The following is a 21,132-nucleotide window of genomic DNA, read 5'->3' as shown; positions in this document are numbered from 1 at the left end:
ATCCGCGGTCGCCTGCACCGGATTGGGTGTGCGGGGCGTTCCCTCCCCGATTGCCATCTCAACCTGTCGCGTACCTATATAGTTTAGTGTCCAATGAAGTAATCTCAACCTCCAAAATTTCTTGTAGGTGACCACTTCTAGTCATAGAGAAATGGGTCTTTACGGGGAAAGTCAGTCGGAGTGGAGCTCGTCGTGCTCGGAAGGAGAGGGGGAAGGAGACTGCGGCCAACCAGAGAGTACGGGTTACACTACTGACGATCCGGCGCTGGAAAACGTGTCTATGTTGAACGAGGCGGGGCTCACGGACGCCGAGGCGGCCCTCAGCGACGTCAACTCCTGCTACTTCGACCGCGACGACGACGTCTCCTCGCGCGCCTCCTCGCGCCTGCTGGACTCGGAGGCGCTGGTGTCGCTCGAGTCCCTCAGCGCCATCTACGACTCCGATGAGCCTGCGCACAGGTACTTGGCGAACATTCGAACGGTCAGCGAATCCATCACGAGGAACTTCGGCCAGCCCGCACACGTCACTGACGGCGAGAGCGATGTTTAGCAGCGCTGGAAGCGACGCCGGCCTTCGATAGACGAATCTTTCGTAGTGCGGTTGAACATGACGGACGTTCCAAAGAATTATAAGTCTGAATGGACGGAAAAGTGTATTGAGCTCTCTATTAATTAATTAATTAATACTCAGTTCTTGTCGATTGGTGATAGCGTGGTTCGCGGATGTTATCCGCTCGTAAAAGTTCAACATTTCTTAGATCATCGCTATTGAACTGCTAACGTGCCTGGTTTGAATCCTGTGTACTTTATATACTATGTAAATTGTCAATATGTACCTATTTAAACGACACTGTATAATATTCATTGTACATTAGCGAGTGCCATGTGATGGAGTTTCGAATCATCTAGGTGTATGCGGTGATCTCTACAATTATAAGGTGCTCTGATTTAGAATTATGTATGGAAGTGTCTACATGGTCTCAAGCGGTTGTTCGATTATAAAAGTTATCCGGCTACATTGTAGCCGCTACAAGCTCCTTGTTATCCTTTAGTTAACATAAATGCAACACTTTCTAATACTATATGTACATAAAAGCGAGAACTATCTTTTTGATACTTCTTGCTTTGTAGTAACTATTTCAAATTTTAATTGAATAGAACCCTATTGGTTTGCATTAAGGAACAAATTTTAAAAGCTCATAATAACTATTGGACCGATAATATTTAAAATCCGACGACCACTTGTGCCCATCTAGACACTTTGATTATGACGTATTAGTTATTTGTCTTGTGATAAAGAAATAGGGATTTCACTGTGGTCGACCAATATCTTAAACGTCGGTGTTTAGCTAAGGGCTGGCTCCCTCTACTGTAATATCTACTAGAATATTCCAAAGGACGTCTTCGTGAGATTGATGGTTAGTGTGACTCGATGTTTAAATAACGTATTAATTTTGCATTTCAATACATTATTATTATTTAGGCATAATATTGTTGTTACCACAATTTATTGCTACTAATGATAAGATACCTACTGTGAATCCTTTGTTGCTATACTTTCATCTCGGATTTTATTTCTCTTTCATTCTAGTCACTTCTTGCTTTTTGTAACATGTTTCATTATTTTATTATAAGTATAATGCGCTCAAATTAAGAATAGGAAAGACAATGACCTCCGTCAATCAACTGTCACTTGAAAATTTGGTTTGCGAGGGAAATACTTTCATACATAGCGGTTTTTCTACTTTAACTAAATCTTAGTACCTACTTACTTTAAAATCTATTAAAAATAAGTAGGTAGATAATTGTATCAAAATATATAGAGAGGCAGAGAGTCATTCCTATTCTTAGTTTGAGTTTGAAGGCATTATAAAAATATTGGTGCCATTGCGCATTGGTAGGTAAAAATATCGGTGCTTCTGTTTTTTGTTCATATTAATTTATATAGTTCGCGATAGATGATTATGAAGTACAAATATTATTTATTCTTGTTCCATTTCCTTTCAATGCAATTTGGTAGAGATCTATTGAGATTTATTTACTCGGTTAGTTATTATAATGATTTATTCATTCAAGTTGATCTTTATTTTTTCAGTTTTCAACTACCTATTAAAATAAAACTTAGTAGTTTTTAGACCAAAACCGAGAGTACAACCAATACATGAAACACCAGTATCGAATATTTGTTGTAGAATATTCCCCATTAAATTATAATAAAATTTAGAATCTTTATTGTTTAATGTAACATAGTTTTGTGTCAATTTGGTATATTCTTTATGTATAAGGGTAAGTTAATGATACAGAACAACTCGTTTGAGATGACAAAAGAGTTTCCGAGACGGTCACTCAAACACGTAGATTTTTGCTTGAGTCAAGCATTTACCTGCTGAACGCGTGATTGATGCGATTTTGTATTTTTGCTTGACGCGACGTTCGGACAGTGTTCGTTTCCTTGATCAAGCCGCTTGACAGGCGCATCAAGCTCGCATCAAGCAGCTTGATCAAGCAAAACAAATCTACATGCTTGACGTCAAGCCGCTTGACCGTCTCGGAAACTCTTAAGATGAATAATGTGATTGTGCGATTTCAATATTATGTGACTGCTAATATTATTATGAATTGCTTAAGGATTATTTTATTTGACTAAGCTCGTACTTGTAAAGATGCGATAAAAATGGTGGATGACTCATTGTTCTAGTTTTGCTGGTCGTGGAACACAAAATGATATATATTTGATGTAGTATATAAGAAATGAAAAACTAGCGAACAGAACAGTGTAATTGTATGGAATAATTTTTTTAAACAGGAGCAAAAAACAAAATAAAAATGGTTGAAACTTTACTATAATTGTAACATTACTATATTATAGTACCGTTATAGTATATTCACTGATCGAAATCATGAACTTTGATCGCAATTTTAGTACAGTTTTAGACCGTTTTGGTTGGAAATGAGTTCCGATTTGTAGTCAGTGGGCCAAAAACATCTAGATCAAACAAAGTAATAAGGATTTTGATCAGAAGTATAATTATACTGTTTTATTCGGCATCTCCTCAATTCATTTTGCTGATGTTTATTAAGGCTATTTATTTATTATGTTTTCAATTGTTAAAACCTTGTAATCTCTTATTTAGATTGTGTATGAACTTTAAAGTCAATTATCGCATATTGTATAGGAGCGGTCATTTCAATCATTGGGACGCCAATATATGTAGGAAAATGGAAAATGGTTGTATTGATTTATCATAAAATATTGATTTATAATATTCTCGCCTTTTTCCTATTGCAAATTAGAACCTAATAATTGTAAAACCTAAGAATAATAACGAATTCATTGGAAATATTTAATAGTTTATAGATGTTAAACTCAATGAACGAAAACGCTCATGAGTGAAATATAGTCCACAACGTTGTGGTTTCTTTAAACCATTCACATCGCGAAATTTGTGCTATGGCAAAAATCCCCATGACGCGTCGTGACAAACAGATGACCACATAGTCACAAAATAATTTGAATATTTTGTGACATAGCAAACATTATGTCGTAGCTTTTGTGAATAATAATAATTCAAAATGAATAATATGAGAATAATCCATCAAGAGCATATTATATTTGTTTATTTGGCACCGATTCTAAGCACAACCTAATTTTAGAGTATTCGCACCCTCTTCTTACTATTGTAATACGAAAAGGACAGAAGCAGTTTGACATTTCTAAATTTAACTTTTAGATGGTTAAAACCCGTGATTTTAGCACGCAGTCGCGAATCAGTCAGTGCCCATTGTTTGAGTATTTTAATCTTAATTTAAAGCTCCATTTTCCTTTAGTCCCAATAATTGCTGACGCTTATTACACCTAGGTATCCTTCTTTTCACTGTTGGAGAAAAAGGATAGAATCTTTAAAGTATTTTGTTTAGCATGACAAATTTTGATGAATGTTATTCGACGTGTATTTTTACACGAGAGAAGGTTTAGTAAATATTGTTAATCTTTGTAAATATTGTTAATCACCTGTTTAGCGCTATCATCTAAGTAGTTTAGCGTGCTGTGAAGATATATCTTATTTTTGGAAGGGATCTCTTATTTGCTATCGGTCTTCTCTGTAATTCAATTTTAAAATATTTTTCTCGTTAAAACCTCTAGGTGTAGTGCCAAATATTTTGCTTAAAATTAATATCATTGTATTTATTTAAATGCTATTATATCTTTATTTCATGTTACTTATTATGTGTTATATTTTAACAAAACATAATTACTTAATTCAGAATTTCCGGGTAAACCAGTAGTAACTTCATAAATAACGTAGAAATTATTAAAAATTGTCCCATAATTGGTCATAAAAATTTAATGTGTAATTTAAATAATTTAGCTGATTTAGTCACAGTGAAGATGTTTATAAAAAAAAATAGGTATTCGTACAGCTTGAAAGTCAAAAAACATTTGGAACTAAAGCATTATTAAATTATTATGTAGACTGTACGTATTCGAAAAACTTGTGCCAATAAACAATAAAACTGAAATAGCGTCAAGACTATGGGCATCTCACATAACTTGCATATTAGATCTAGCTAAGAGCAGGAATGGAAACGAATAATATGTATTATTAGTATCTTACCTTTAATATAATTTAGTTACTGTGCCTACATATTGTTTGCATTTATTTATTCTTTCTCTGTCTATTTAAATAATACTTCTTATTAATTAACAAACAATTTTATTGTTCCTAAATCAGCTACCAAACATAATGTTAGCCAAATATCAATGTATTCATAATATTTTTTGTAGATACATATATTAACTTCAAATGCTACATATTTGAGTGTATTACGTGATTTATTTATTTATTTCAATTCAATTAAGCAATATTAATTACATACAAATAAAGAGGTTCAGATGACCGGAACTTTGGTTTTATTTTTTATTTTACTATTATTAGTTTGTGAAAATTATTAACGTAAGTAAATGTTAAGAACACCTATGAAAATCCACCATGCGATAAATAAGAATGAATATACTAAACGCACAAGAAAAAGAACGAGTGCGAATCGGAGTGCGAGGTTAAAATGCTCTATTTACTGTCCTAACAGTTCCTACTCTATGATCACGCGTTTCTGCGATTAACAAAAGAAAAATAGATTGTTCGTATGCCGCACGACACGCCTACATTTTGATGACATAGGTGTGCTGTGTGCATCGTACCTAAACCAGGGATCCATAGCATGTTATATTATTATACTTATACGTTTTATACATAGGTCCATGGGATCACACGTTCATAATGGGCTTCATAGGTTCGCGTGTCATGTATGCGGCGTCCCACGTCGGTTACGGTGTTGTTTTCCGCATACTAATGTCCTTAGCCTTGAATCGAACACTATGGTGTTCAACATGGCGAGCTATAACGGCCGACCGTTGGATCCATGTTAGAACTATGGGTTGTTTAAACAGTGCCGAATAACGCCTACCTATATTAATTAGAGTATTAAGTGCTATAAGCACTACCTACTTTGAAATTAATGTCTCTCAACAAGTTAAACGCAAACTTAAGTATTGAGAAGTCCTATTACTTACAGGGCATTATTTTCATGACAAAAAACTTAAGAATGGGTTTCTCTAATTTTTTTTTATTATACCTACAGAATACCGATGAGGTACCTTCTCAAGTGAAAACGACGACGAGAGTTCTTGCGAGTTGCGACGTTCTAGTAAGACTTCTCAAACCATGGTGTATTTTATGTAATGTACCTAGTTGCAGTAAATAATCAAATTATTAGTACTATTGGAGTCACCATCATCGTCAACAACCCATCGCCGACTACAAAGCACGGTTCTCAGCTCAGAACGAGAAGGGTTTGACCATTACTCGATCACGCGGCCAAGTGCGGATTGGCAGACTTCACAGACTTTAAAGCAGAGCAGAGAACACGATTTTTACCTTGACCGTTAAAGCAAGTGGTACTTCTCTCCCCCCCCCCCCCAATCTCCTTATCGATATAGACTTCTGCAGCATTCTCACAACCGTACCATCGTGATGATTTATGACCTCGATCGTACGTTCGTAGTTCCGGTTATAACTAAAACTGGCGCATCCTTTCGATTTCACTGGTTATTAATATAGGTAGCTAAATTAGCACTTCAATTATTGGATTATGCAATTCAGCTGGAACAATGTTTCCTCAGAAAAACTATGCATTCCAATCTATTCATGTGGCAATTCTGTTCCATTGTTTCCTTTCTGAATGATGTTTGACCGATTACTGCCAAGTATAGAGGCAGAAATAGACATATCTATATGTATTTACATAAGAATGATTCAAGTTTTTTTTGTTACATCACAGAATAACATGCGGAAGATTCTGGGAACTGCTTCATTATCCCAAGAAAATGCGGACCATTTCTAATTTAATGGAAAGGGTCTGATCCTCAGCAATGAGGATTACGATGCAAAGAAAGAGGATCTTCGATAATAATTTATTAAATTTTATGATCTATGCCTCAAATACAAGATGTCAAATACACCATGAGCCTTGGAGTTTTAGTACTAAGGGTTTTTGGGGAAATACAAAAGGCGTGTGGGAGGCAAATGCTCTTAAATTTGAATCTCGTGTAAACATATAAGTACCTAGGTAAGTAGGTAGGATGCGTAAACAAACGAGGCAGGTTTTACCAGAAGTAGGTAGTTGAAACGTATCCAAGTTTATACTTTATGCCTAATATAGTATAGTAATAAGTACCAGTCATTTCCTCTGTTCTGAAAACTCATGACTCAGTTACCTAGTGAAGGCGGTTTCATTCAAAATTCGAGGCAGTGGTAGCTACTATGCAAGTGAAACGGCATCGGGTGGTACGCCGGTATGGATATGACGCGGCCCCGTCGCTCGCGAGCGCGGCACAGGCGCACCGCGCAGCACAGCTGCCCGCCGTGATGCGGCAACTGATTGGCTGCACGAAGGAACCGGTCGCACCCCGCACCTCCGCGTCGCTCCCCCCGTTACAAACTTCCAAACGAATTCTTATTCATACAACTCGTCATGACCGTTGCTGTCGTTAATCGCGCGCCCGAGACCGTATTTCGCGTAATCTTATCGAAATGTGCTCAATGTTGAATGCCATTACTATACTCAACTCGCATTGATACAAGGATAGATACAAAATAAACTGCGACCTCATCCAGTGCGACCGGCCGCTGTACCCGGCGCTATGAAAACTCACGACGGAACCGGTGGTTTTGTCCTTTTTGTTTCAACGGTGCTTTGTGAGCGGCTCCGTCATAGGGCCACCTTTGCCATGTGCGTCAGGTAGTGTTGTGCTCCTATTAGTTTTTGGATAAACTAATATGCTAGCTTGTGGAATCTTATAGTGTGTGGAGAGCGCAGTGTTCGGTGAATCATAAGTGGTGTTAAAATGAAGGTGACGGTGTGTTTTGGTTCCGTACGGGTGTTGGTACCTTGCGGCGCTGGCGACCTGTTGGTCAGGGACCTCGTACGGGAAGCGACTCTGCGATACAAGAAAGCTACCGGACAGGTTAGTCATTAGTGTAATCATTTCTTACCTTGTTGACATTTAATCTGATTTCGCGGGTTTTTTGTGCAATTTCATTGGTTGCTTCACGACCACTTTCATTGGCCCTAATAATGACGTTTAAAGTTATAACGTTCTTTCGAAACTTTAAGCTAGGTAGGTAGTTTAAATCAATTTTCATTTATCATCTTCATCCATACTACCTATCCATAATAATATTAGGTATATTGTTGCAAAGAATGCATGGTAGGTATAATAAAACTAAAGGCTACTTGCATTTGTATTTAGCTACAACTGAGAATGCGAAGTAATCTATAATACTGTCATGTTGGCCGAATGGCACGATTATTATTGTTGGCCACATCTCGTTTTTGCGTATCTAATGATCATTTCGCTATGGAATGCACGATCGTAGTGTCGAGAACCACTTTCGCGACAGTATTGGGTATTGCTCTCGCGTAGTCGTATCAGATCAGAGTTAGCGTAGCGGTGTCAGAGATGCGGTCAGGCTAGATCCATGCACGACTTGGTCGAATTTCGTAATGGGAACGACACACTTTAACAGGTTTTACACTCGTAGATATCAGACGGCAGACGCCAATACATACGGGGTCATCGGCTTGACTCATGACATGGTCGGTTATATTTAGGGTCTTGCTCGAAGTTTGTAGTAAGTAGTATCTAAATATTCCTTTATTTATCAATTATTACGTATCAAATACGTATTAAGTATTTCAGATAAGTAACCATGAATATCATGATTTTCTGTCAAGTAACTAAATGGGCTATTTCTCATTTTCAAAACAAGATGATAATGAGGCCTGGACTAACCAGTCCGGTTCGAAGGACCAAAAGATTTGTGGAGGAGCTTACATCACTAGTATTCTAAGAAAAATGTACTGACTTATTTGAGTATGTGCTTATTAAACTACGTGAACATTCACCTGCAGGTGCAACCCACTACATAACACGTAGGAAGCGGCTGACCTTGCTCTAAGTTCTAAGTGCACCATCAAATTTCCATATCATGAGAATGCATAATTTAAGTAGGTAATTAAATCTCTAGGCAACTTTGCTTGATTTCGTAAAAAACCGGCCAAGTGCGCGTCAGGCTCGCGCACCGAGGATTCCGTACTACAGTCGTATTTTTTCGACATTTTGCACGATAATTCTATGATGCACTATGATGCATAAAAATAAATAAAAATTCTGTTTTAGAATGCAAAGGTGAAGCCCTTTCATAATGATACCCCACTTGATATAGTTTTTTTTTTTTTAATCTTCATTTTTTTGGGACTTTTGATTGAAAATAGTTAATAGGTAGGTCCTGGACTAATTTTTAGTTCATGACCACAATTTAATTTTTATGTAGGTATGATGTAATCACAAATTCACGGTTTTCAGATTTTTCCCCTGTCTGCTATAAGACCTACAGTGCCAAATTTCATGAATCATGATTCTAGGTCAACGGGAAATAGGTACCTACTTTCTACTTCCTGTAGGTTTCTTGACAGACAGACAACAAAGTGATCCTAGAAGGGTTCCGTTTTTCCTTTTGAGGTACGGAACCCTAAAAATCAGGATATTATATTATATTGTATATTATATTATGATACCCATTTGAATAAGAAAATAGATTTTAAATAAGAATTCACACAGTAGGTACCTACCTACATGAAATAAAGGATTACAAATATACTCATCTACCTACTACATAACTACGAAATTAAGCAAAAATTAGTAAAAAAAACCATTGTTTTTATCATTATAAATAAACGCTAAAATGTTTTAATCATCATGATTTAGCAGTGAATTTTATAAATTCTTATAATGTTGTTAAATATATTTTCTTCCAATGTCCAGATCTAGTTATTTACTAGGTATGTCTGCTTATGAGTATAGGTAGGTAAGTAGGTATTGAATAAAATTCTTCAACATCACCAATCTAAGTAGGCAAAATATGCAAGGAAAGAGATTGCTTGCATCAGCAAGAACTATGTTGTAGTTTTGGTAAACTTTCTGCACGATTGCCTCGATTACGCAACAGAAAGGTCGTAGACTGTATTTACCACGTATTTACCTATACCTACTACAATTAATTAATAAGCGGTTAAGCGCTACTTGCCGCTCTACTGGCCTTACGATATCATGTTATTGAAACTTAGCTATTAAATTCCTTATTGCTTCCTGTTTAAGTATTTTTATACTATTCTTAATATCTAGTCACCATGACAGTACCTACCTATACGTAGCAACTAAGAAGATAACAGCTGTCTCAGGATTTTTCAGGGAATTTGGTTATAAATTCACATGGTAGGTATTTTTGGCCCTGAAAAATCAAAGAGTTCCCGCGGATATTTTGGAAATCTTCGAAAGTCGTGGGAAACATAATATTTTAGTGTAGATATTAAAATAAAAAAGGATAATTGCGGACTACGTGCCCGACTACGCTTTCTGGCTATGTAGAAATGTGATAGAACCTCTCAAAAACTAGTTTAGAACAATACTTTTCTTTAACGAGCCCAAGCATCCAGGTACCTAGGTTATTTGAAAGGTCTATTGTGTTTTTTCGTGCTATATGGATAGAGTATAGACTTCACGACCGGTTCTGAGAAAAATGACGAGACATTCCATAGTGTGCAGATCTTTATTATTGCTATGAATAACCGGTACCATTGATTCATTGTCAGTGACGCGAATTTTGCATGTACGAGGATATCGGGCATATTGAGGTTGAAACTTAAAAGCGTTTTTAAAAGTTACCTATTGAAAAATTGCGTTTAGCTGATGCCTACCTACCACCGAGTAGAAACTACTTATAATTTATTATTATTCATGAAACATAAATGGTTGTTTAGGCGACTTTAATGCTATATCAGCATTCTCACCAGTCAAACTAAAGCTGACTGCAAAATCCAAATCCCAATTAAGTAGGAACTTACCTAGGAATTAACGAAAGACTGGTCAACCTACCTATTGGTATGACCGTATAAGTAGGAGTAAAAATCATTTAAAAATCACAAATTATTTAGTCCTTGAGAGCCAACAGAAATTTTCACAAAAAAAAGTTCGATAACCACAGATTCACGCCACAATAAAAACTGAGAGGCGTCTCTCATCGCATCCGTAGGCACCACATGTCGGGTTTCCTGTCAAGTGGATGAAAGCCGGCCCTGGCCTTGGTCCGAATCTCGTAAGTTTTAGGGTTCCGTACCTCAATAAGAAAAACGGAACCCTTATAGGATCACTTTGCTGTCTGTCTGTCTGTCTGTCGGTCTGTCAAGAAACCTACAGGGTACTTCCCGTTGACCTAGAATCATGAAATTTGGCAGGTAGGTAGGTCTTATAGCTGGTTTTAGGGGAAAATCTGAAAACTGTAAATTTGTGGTTACATCACACAAAAAAAAGTTAAATTGTGCTCATAAACTAATAATTAGTACCTATTTTTGAAATTTTCGAACTAAGATAACTATATCAAGTGGGGTATCATATGATTATTTATTTTTGTGCATCATAGTTTTTGAATTATCGTGCAAAATGTCGAAAAAATACCACTGTAGTACGGAACCCTCGGTGTTCGAGCCTGACTCGCACTTGGCCGGTTTTTTTATTAATTACGAAAATGTTTCCACGTGTTTGGATACAGAAAGCATTCTGTTCCACTTGGACGCTTAAAAATAAAGTTCTGGTAGCTTTTAAGTTTTGTTAGACCTATGCTGTCATTTGCCAAGTTTTCGCACATGTTACAGTCCTATAAATTCTTAAATAATATTATATTAGTATGGTATTCCTTACAATATCAAATCTTTTGACGCGTTTCTTATTGATTCGTCTGTATTTTCGTGTATTTATTGTGTGTAAAAAAAGGTTTTCTTTATACGGAGGAAATTATTATTTATTTTAGATGCACAAGTTAAGGTCCCTGCGAGTTTTGAAAGCCCATACCTACACTTGAAGATAATAAGTTTGATATTTGAATACTGTACGTATTTTCGTATAAGTATATGCTTTTTGGGGGTCCATATCTACAGTCTACAGTCATGAGACTCAATAGAAAAAGGATTGATGCAACATAGCTACTTATTTCTTCCATCGAAAAATATTCTGAAAAGTGAAAACTGCTCCTAAAATGTACCTTACGCTATAGCCTATACGGGATCAATGAATATTTAAAACATAACTACGGTTTGTTGGTTTTATCTTTTCATTTAAAAATGAATCTACTTAAGTAGGTACTACTATTTATACACCACCTAATCTTATCAAGTTACTTAATTAGGTAAGTGGAACAAGTTACAACATAGCTGAATAGTAGGTGTAATATTTGTTTTTTAAGGCTTGAAATAATGATTAAATCGACAAAATGATCATTATAGAATATAGATCATCTAAAATTACTTTTCTGCCGCGTGGTTTCCTACTTTGTGATCTTGTTTATTGCTAGTTGCTAATACAATAATAATAATCATTGTGAGATTGTATTATCAATCCTAGTCGGAATCCTTACAACAATCGAACTAATCCAATTGAGTAAATGAAGAGTTTTTACTTTATACATAATGTCTTTCATTGATCTAGATATTGTTGTGGTTAGGTACTTTTCAACATAATATTTTAGATAAGTAAGTACTTAACTATGTATTTCAATGTTTAATTGAATTTTTACAAGGTAGGAGCTCTAAACATTGAATTATTTGGTTTGGCTATTAGAAATTTTTTGTATACTTACTGCTCATAAAAATAATTTATAATTCGTAGTAGTTGACTTGCACGAGAGGTTGGTTCGTAGCACGCCCCAAACAAACGTAGTTTGGCTCTCATTTGAATATCAAACAAATCAAACTCAATGAAATTTTGTAGATATTTATTATACGTTCGAGGAACTAGGTAATATCTCGTGTCTGTGGTTTGCCAGATTTTCGCTAAAATACCTACTTTATTTTAAAGTTACACGGGCTCAAGGATTTTCTTACTTTGACTTTAAAAGTAGTCATTAGTTTTCAATATGTGTCTACAAAATTTCACAGACATGAGAATTAAACTAAGTTAGTATGGAGCGAGTGACGGAGGGCCCTCTGTTAATGCTTCAATTTGGTCTCGTTATTGCGTGGGTATTAAGTTGCCCGTCTTACTCATGCACACGTGCATCGCTCACGTTCATGTCCAATTATGTGACGAATGACAATTCGCCAGTTTTAGCTCCGCCATACCTAGGTACCTTCAAGTTTCGACCACACCATCAAGCTCTTTATCAGTCGAAATTTGATCTGTCGTTATTTTACCAAACGAGTTTGTGTGACTTTATTGACCAAGTATACAACTGTACTATATTACTGACTATACAACGGATATTTAAGTAAGTACCTACCTACCTAAAGTAAATAATGTACCTATCTGGTATAATAAACCTCACTGGTCACTAACGATTATGAATCTTGTACCTACCTACCTATTGGGTTATATAACTACATACAACTGTAAGTGCAATAAGAATAAAATGAAAAAAAAACCGGCCAAGTGCGAGTCAGGCTCGCGCAATAAGGGTTCCGTGCTACAGTCGTATTTTTTCGACATTTTGCACGATAATTCAAAAACTATAATGCATAAAAATAAATAAAAATCTGTTTTAGAATGTACAGGTGAAGACCTTTCATATGATACCCCACTTGATATAGTTATCTCACTTCGAAAGTTGAAAATGCTAATTATTAGTTCATGACCAGAATTTAATTTTTTTTGTGTGATCTAACCTTAGAATTCACGGTTTTCAGATTTTCCCCCAAATGTCAGCTATAAGATTTACCTACCTGCCAAAATTCATGATTCTTGGTCAACGGGAAGTACCCTGTAGGTTTCTTGACTGACAGACAGACAGACAACAAAGTGATCTTATAAGGGTTCCATTTTTTCTTTTGAGGTACGGAACCCTAAAAAACAAACATTTACTGTTAATTGTCCTTTATTTTTATTAAATTTTAACTACGGGAACTGTAAGTTATGTTATAAAAGTATAGGTACTATCTAAGTACAAAACTAACTACATAATTAATTTATAATTTTTATTGTTATCGTCTTCATCATCAGGCTTGAGTTTCACAGATAGCTTTAAATATATTTATACCTAGTTAGATTCGCGTTTTTATATTTTTGTGGTTACCTACTTGATTGGCTCATTCATAAAATAGGTAAGTATTTTTAAAATGAAACGATTTCCAGTCTCATCGAAATGGTTTAGGTTTCAACATAAAAATGAAACTCTTTCGTAGTATATCTTTACTGTTTTGTAGGCATTCCAATTCGTATTGCCAATAATGGTATCGTCAATAATGATACTGCTCGAGCTCCACTGTCGGAATTCGGCAAATGGTTCGAGCTCGGGCAAAACAACTGGCCACACTATTCGGGACACGGAGAATCTTTCGTGTTTGACTAACCCTTATTATAAATGCGAAAGTGTGTTTGTTTGTTGGTTTGTCCTTCAATCATGTCGCAACGGAGCAAAGGATCGACGTGATTTTTTGCATGGGTAAAGTTAACCTGGAGACTGGGTATAGTTAACCTGGTACCTGGAGAGTGACATAGGTTACTTTTTATCCCGGAAAATCTGAGAGTTCCCCCGGGATTTCAAAAATCTAAATCCACGCGAACGAAGTTGCGGGCATAAGCTAGTATTTAAATAAGTTTGGCAAATCAGCTGGCAGACGCGACATTCTGTGACAACAAATAATCCTCCTTGTAGTGGATTAGATAAGTATTTAGTAAATCCCGGTAAAGCAAAGAGTTCCCACGGGATTTATAAAACCTATATTAATTCACGCCAACCATTCGGGCTACCGCGAATGCGCGGAATGATACGATTACCGCCGGCCACACAATTCGCCATATCAGGAATCATTTGTCGAATTCCGATAGTGGAGTCGACCATAGCGTTAATTCGCGGTAGGAACGTTTGATTACTGGAAGTGGCAGTGGCTAGTGACTCACCATAGTCGATGCCGTAAACATCACAATTAGCTACGCGTCTACGTGCACATAATGTTTGATTCTCGTTAGCTTTTGCGTACATATTTGGATTATTTATTAGACTTGGCAGAGCAGGTTCTTATATCGGCGTTATTTTAAAACAATAGTTTTTTTTTAATAATTTATATATCTGATTCATTGATATATATATAATGTCGTTATATATATTATACTAGGTGATGCCCGTGACTTCGTCCGCGTTGATTTAGGTTTTCAAAAACCCGTGAAAACTCTTTTCTTTTCCGGGATGAAAAGTAGCCTATGTCCTTTCTCCTTGGACCGTGAAAAGCTAGCAAACAGACAGACACACCTTCGCATTTATAATATTAGTATGGATTAAACTAGATTTTGCAACGGTTGCATCAAGGAACGTAATCTAATTGTTGGATTATGTATTGCTAATATAATTTTTCCCATCAGTTGAATAAAATAAAATAGCTGTTCACGAATATTGTTACTACCGACATAATATTACTTATATCTATTGTTAATCCTTGTGGTTAATTCTAGGGGCAACTCTTAGTATAATCATCATCATCATGATCAACCCATCACCGGCTCACTACAGAACACAGGTCTCCTCTCAGAGTGAGAAGGGTTTTGACCATAGTCTACCACGCTGGCCGAGTGCGGATTGGCAGACTTCACACACCTTTGAGAATATTATGGAGAACTCTCAGGCATGCAGGTTTCCTCACGATGTTTTCCTTCACCGTTAAAGCAAGTGATATTTTAATTACTTAAAAACGCACATGACTCCGAAAAGTTAGAGGTGCATGTCCGGGATCGAACCCCCGACCTCCGATTGGAAGGCGGACGTCCAAACCACTGGGCTACCACAGCTTCTATATATAGCAGCTTAATATAATAGGTAAGCCTTATTAGTTTAAAGAGCAGTAATCCAAAATACCTAACGGTATATAGAATTGAACCATACTGTTATCTGTGAATTGAACTAAACTACTAATGAGGAAAACAAACACGGGAAGTCAACTTCTAAAAGGATTCACACTACTGACCTCGCGCCTTTGATACCCACCTATTAGATATTATTTTATCTATAGCTACCTACATAATATTTAAACCTCGTTTTATGTTTAAAAGCTAAAGAAACAAGCTTGAAAACCGTGGATACCCATTGTTTTGTATTTTTTGTAGAGCAAATGTAATAATTAATACAATGTAGTTAAGTAAGTACCTATGTTGCCTACCTACTTACCTATTTATATTGTTAAATCTTTAAGAATTTTTCTAGTATCATTTCATACGAGTAGACTAGATAATATACAAAATAAACAAACGTAGCTTGGTGGTTCCAAAACTGCTTCGGAGAGATGCGACAAAGTTTGCCTCTAAGTTTATAACTTTTGTAATTGTTAGAACTTGGCTAGGTGCACTACCATGCACTTTGTTCATATAATATTGCAAAATCTTTACTTATATAGGTTTAAAGTTTATTATTATTTATTATTGCCTTAAAATTCATCAATACTCATAATAAAAGACAGAAACTACGCACCACAAATCTGCTATCTCCTTCTAAAGGTCGATGTACATTACTTTCTGCCGCGTACTGTACTACATACCTGTTTTTCTCAGGTAGTTTTATAAATTATCCCAAACACGCCTTACACCCACTATTATTATGGTGAGTTTTATAATCCCTCCTTTCTATGGGGGCTTTTGTGCTATGGGAAAGGCTGGCTGCCATAAAAAGAAATGATTTTTTTTATTACTATTCCTCGATCGACGAAAAAAATTTGTAATTCAATGAACCAGAAGCTTAATTTGCTATAATCCACTGAAACAGATTACGCCTAACGCCTACGCCTGCTTCTATACAAAATTTTGTTATTAAGTATCACAACTTCACAAGGTTACTTTCAGGAATTGTTATTTGTACCTAATCTACATAATAAAGCTTAAAGATTAGAGATACTAGGACCTGTACCCAAGTTTTAAATAGATAAGGTAGACTTAATTCCCTTCTAATTCTGAAAGACGGCCCCGTACTCAATTAAGCTGGCGATGGGTTGATGATGATGATAATGAGACTTAAATTAATCCGGCAATCAATTATGAACAGCTGTGGATATTATTTGAATTCCGAATTCTCATGAATAACTTCCGCTAGCAAAATGAATCAGCAAAATCACTACTCATATTAAAATTAAATGCAGAAGTATGTTTGTTTGGGGGTTGCTATAGAGTACAATACCATCCATTGGGATAGGGGGCAGTAAAGGGGGTGCTCCTGAAACTCTAAGTTAAAATTTCAGAGCTCGAAAATCATTTTTTTAAATAAAATTAATCACTTTAATCACAATTAGCATTTTTAGAATAAACTAAACAAACACAATACAAAATCGCAAAATACAATAGATACTGTCATAGGTTACCACCGTTAACACCTATAATACTTTTTTTTTACTGATTTTACGGCTCTGGGTTCTAATCTATAATACTTTTGCTGCTGCTGTACAGACTACAGACCAGTAAAGTAAACTTTTTTTTTCTAAACGGCTTTAAAGCGAGTCTTCTGGCGTAGCCTGTTTTAAAAAACTTAAGGATTGGGTAGGTTAGGGGGGGGTATCCCCTTCTAACCTAACCATTCCGAGTCGGAGTGCCCCAAGTCCCGAGCTCGCTTCGGTCGCTCTTGATGGTGGGAGCGGGGGGGAGGAAAGAGACCCCCCACCATAGTGGTGGTCTCTTCTCGTCGACCGGGGCGCGTCGACGGAGCCCCGCTTCGCGGGGCTCCTTTTTTCTGGGTGGTAAAAAAAGAAATAACCCACGAAGGGGATGGCGGGGTCTTACAGACCCCGCCATCCCCTTCTAACCTAACCGTTCCGAGTCGGAGTGCCCCAAGTCCCGAGCTCGCTTCGCTCGCTCTTGATGGTGGGAGCGGGGGGGAGGAAAGGGGGTTGCTATAGAGTACAATACCATCCATTGGGATAGGGGGCAGTAAAGGGGGTGCTCCTGAAACTCTAAGTTAAAATTTCAGAGCTCGAAAATCATTTTTTTAAATAAAATTAATCACTTTAATCACAATTAGCATTTTTAGAATAAACTAAACAAACACAATACAAAATCGCAAAATACAATAGATACTGTCATAGGTTACCACCGTTAACACCTGTAATACTTTTTTTTTTACTGATTTTACGGCTCTGGGTTCTAATCTATAATACTTTTGCTGCTGCTGTACAGACTACAGACCAGTAAAGTAAACTTTTTTTTCTAAACGGCTTTAAAGCGAGTCTTCTGGCGTAGCCTGTTTTAAAAACTTAAGGATTGGGTAGGTTAGGGGGGGGGGTTTATCCCCTTCTAACCTAACCATTCCGAGTCGGAGTGCCCCAAGTCCCGAGCTCGCTTCGCTCGCTCTTGATGGTGGGAGCGGGGGGGAGGAAAGAGACCCCCCACCATAGTGGTGGTCTCTTCTCGTCGACCGGGGCCCGTCGACCGGGGCCCGTCGACGGAGCCCCGCTTCGCGGGGCTCCTTTTTTCTGGGTGGTAAAAAAAGAAATAACCCACGAAGAGGATGGCGGGGTCTTACAGACCCCGCCATCCCCTTCTAACCTAACCGTTCCGAGTCGGAGTGCCCCAAGTCCCGAGCTCGCTTCGCTCGCTCTTGATGGTGGGAGCGGGGGGGAGGAAAGAGACCCCCCACCATAGTGGTGGTCTCTTCTCGTCGACCGGGGCCCGTCGACGGAGCCCCGCTTCGCGGGGCTCCTTTTTTCTGGGTGGTAAAAAAAGAAATAACCCACGAAGGGGATGGCGGGGTCTTACAGACCCCGCCATCCCCTTCTAACCTAACCGTTCCGAGTCGGAGTGCCCCAAGTCCCGAGCTCGCTTCGCTCGCTCTTGATGGTGGGAGCGGGGGGGAGGAAAGAGACCCCCCACCATAGTGGTGGTCTCTTCTCGTCGACCGGGGCCCGTCGACGGAGCCCCGCTTCGCGGGGCTCCTTTTTTCTGGGTCGTAAAAAAAGAAATAACCCACGAAGGGGATGGCGGGGTCTTACAGACCCCGCCATCCCCTTCTAACCTAACCGTTCCGAGTCGGAGTGCCCCAAGTCCCGAGCTCGCTTCGCTCGCTCTTGATGGTGGGAGCGGGGGGGAGGAAAGAGACCCCCGCCATAGTGGTGGTCTCTTCTCGTCGACCGGGGCCCGTCGACGGAGCCCCGCTACGCGGGGCTCCTTTTTTCTGGGTGGTAAAAAAAGAAATAACCCACGAAGGGGATGGCGGGGTCTTACAGACCCCGCCATCCCCTTCTAACCTAACCCTTCCGAGTCGGAGTGCCCCAAGTCCCGAGCTCGCTTCGCTCGCTCTTGATGGTGGGAGCGGGGGGGAGGTATAGATTAGAACCCAGAGCCGTAAAACCAGTTAAAAAAAAAGTATCTTGCTAAGTTTACTTTATTGGTCTTTGGTTCCCAGCAAGATTATTATAGATCCCAGAGCCGTAAAACCAGTTTAAAAAAAAAGTATTATAGGTTTATGTTATGGTAATCTTTATATGTGTTCGTAGTTCATACTTTGCAGTTTTGTGTTTCTAAAAATGCTAGGGACCTAATTAATTTCATTTTATTTACATAAATCTGTATAAAATACGCGATTACGTGTCTTGAAATTAAGAAATTACGTAAAGATCAGTGCAAATTAATATCTTTCCAGTGAATATTAACGAAATCTATGTAGTAATCGTGTTTTCTATTTATAATGTTAATCATTTTAAAATTGTATAAATGTCTATAAATACGTGTCTCCGAAACTTGAAATTACAGATATGTAAAGTGCAAATGAACCTCTTTATACTGAATATTACCGCTATACCTATATAGTATAATATTCGTGAATAAATAGTGGTGAACCTTTCTATAGTGGAGCCGAGGAAAGAGACCCCCCACCATAGTGGTGGTCTCTTCTCGTCGACCGGGGCCCGTCGACGGAGCCCCGCTTCGCGGGGCTCCTTTTTTCCGGGTGGTAAAAAAAGAAATAACCCACGAAGGGGATGGCGGGGTCTTACAGACCCCGCCATCCCCTTCTAACCTAACCGTTCCGAGTCGGAGTGCCCCAAGTCCCGAGCTCGCTTCGCTCGCTCTTGATGGTGGGAGCGGGGGGGAGGAAAGAGACCCCCCACCATAGTGGTGGTCTCTTCTCGTCGACCGGGGCCCGTCGACCGGGGCCCGTCGACGGAGCCCCGCTTCGCGGGGCTCCTTTTTTCTGGGTGGTAAAAAAAGAAATAACCCACGAAGGGGATGGCGGGGTCTTACAGACCCCGCCATCCCCTTCTAACCTAACCGTTCCGAGTTGGAGTGCCCCAAGTCCCGAGCTCGCTTCGCTCGCTCTTGATGGTGGGAGCGGGGGGGAGGTATAGATTAGAACCCAGAGCCGTAAAACCAGTTAAAAAAAAAAGTATCTTGCTAAGTTTACTTTATTGGTCTTTGGTTCCCAGCAAGATTATTATAGATCCCAGAGCCGTAAAACCAGTTAAAAAAAAAAGTATTATAGGTTTATGTTATGGTAATCTTTATATGTGTTCGTAGTTCATACTTTGCGGTTTTGTGTTTCTAAAAATGCTAGGGACCTAATTAATTTCATTTTATTTACATAAATCTGTATAAAATACGCGATTACGTGTCTTGAAATTAAGAAATTACGTAAAGATCAGTGCAAATTAATATCTTTCCAGTGAATATTAACGAAATCTATGTAGTAATCGTGTTTTCTATTTATAATGTTAATCATTTTAAAATTGTATAAATGTCTATAAATACGTGTCTCCGAAACTTGAAATTACAGATATGTAAAGTGCAAATGAACCTCTTTATACTGAATATTACCGCTATACCTATATAGTATAATATTCGTGAATAAATAGTGGTGAACCTTTCTATAGTGGAGCCTTTGTTTGTCCTTCAATCACGTCGCAACGGATCCATTCCATCCATTTTTAGGGTTCCGTACCTCAAAAGGAAAAACGGAACCCTTATAGGATCACTTCGTTGTCTGTCTGTCTGTCTGTCGATCTGTCTGTCGGTCTGTCAAGAAACCTACAGGGTACTTCCCGTTGACCTAGAAACATGTTTGGCAAGTAGGTAGGTCTTATAAGCAGACATTCGGGGAAAAATCTGAAAACCGTTAATTTTGGGGTTACATACAAAAAAAAAAAATTGTGGTCATGAACTAATAATTAGTATTTTCAATTTTCGAAGTAAGATAACTATATACGATAACTTTTATATGATACCTCACTCGGTATCATATAAAAGCTCTTTACATGTACATTTTAAAACAGATTTTTATTTATTTTTATGCATCATAGTTTTTGAATTATCGTGCAAAATTTCAAAATGATGACTCGCACTTGGCCGGTTTTTTACATTGTTATATTTAATGACCTAGAGAGTGATATATACCTATTACTTAAGGCTACTTTTTATCCTGAAATCGCGAAAGTCGCGGGCATCACCTAGTTAATAATAAATCATTCATTGATATGATTCAATAGATCATAAATAAAACACAATTAAAAACAAAAAAACAAACAATCGAGAAGCTAAATCTTATTCCATGCGTTCTGGTTTCACTA

General features: G+C 37.8%; 2 protein-coding genes across 5 annotated transcripts in view; both read left to right on the top strand.

Moving 5' to 3' along the window:
- Nucleotides 1-4,904, top strand: part of LOC117996716 (adenylate cyclase type 1-like) — a 119,399-nt gene extending 114,495 nt beyond the window's left edge. For all 3 annotated transcript variants that reach the window (XM_069509581.1, XM_069509580.1, XM_034984849.2), the window contains one exon: nucleotides 128-4,904. In XM_069509581.1, the coding sequence (XP_069365682.1) occupies nucleotides 128-550 (423 nt within the window). In that variant the 3' untranslated portion in view covers nucleotides 551-4,904. The remainder of the gene's footprint in view (nucleotides 1-127) is intronic.
- Nucleotides 4,905-7,019: 2,115 nt separating this feature from the next.
- Nucleotides 7,020-21,132, top strand: part of baz (par-3 family cell polarity regulator) — a 75,264-nt gene continuing 61,151 nt past the window's right edge. Inside the window, exon 1 of one of the 2 annotated variants that reach the window (XM_034984856.2) lies at nucleotides 7,020-7,525. In XM_034984856.2, the coding sequence (XP_034840747.1) occupies nucleotides 7,406-7,525 (120 nt within the window). In that variant the 5' untranslated portion in view covers nucleotides 7,020-7,405. The remainder of the gene's footprint in view (nucleotides 7,526-21,132) is intronic. The other variant, XM_034984857.2, reaches the window with a different exon arrangement.

Source organism: Maniola hyperantus, chromosome 3 (assembly GCF_902806685.2).
Source record: "Maniola hyperantus chromosome 3, iAphHyp1.2, whole genome shotgun sequence".
Taxonomy (NCBI): Eukaryota; Metazoa; Arthropoda; class Insecta; order Lepidoptera; family Nymphalidae; genus Maniola; species Maniola hyperantus.
Note: the sequence above shows the minus strand (reverse complement) of the source record. Positions and strands in the feature narration are given on the sequence as shown.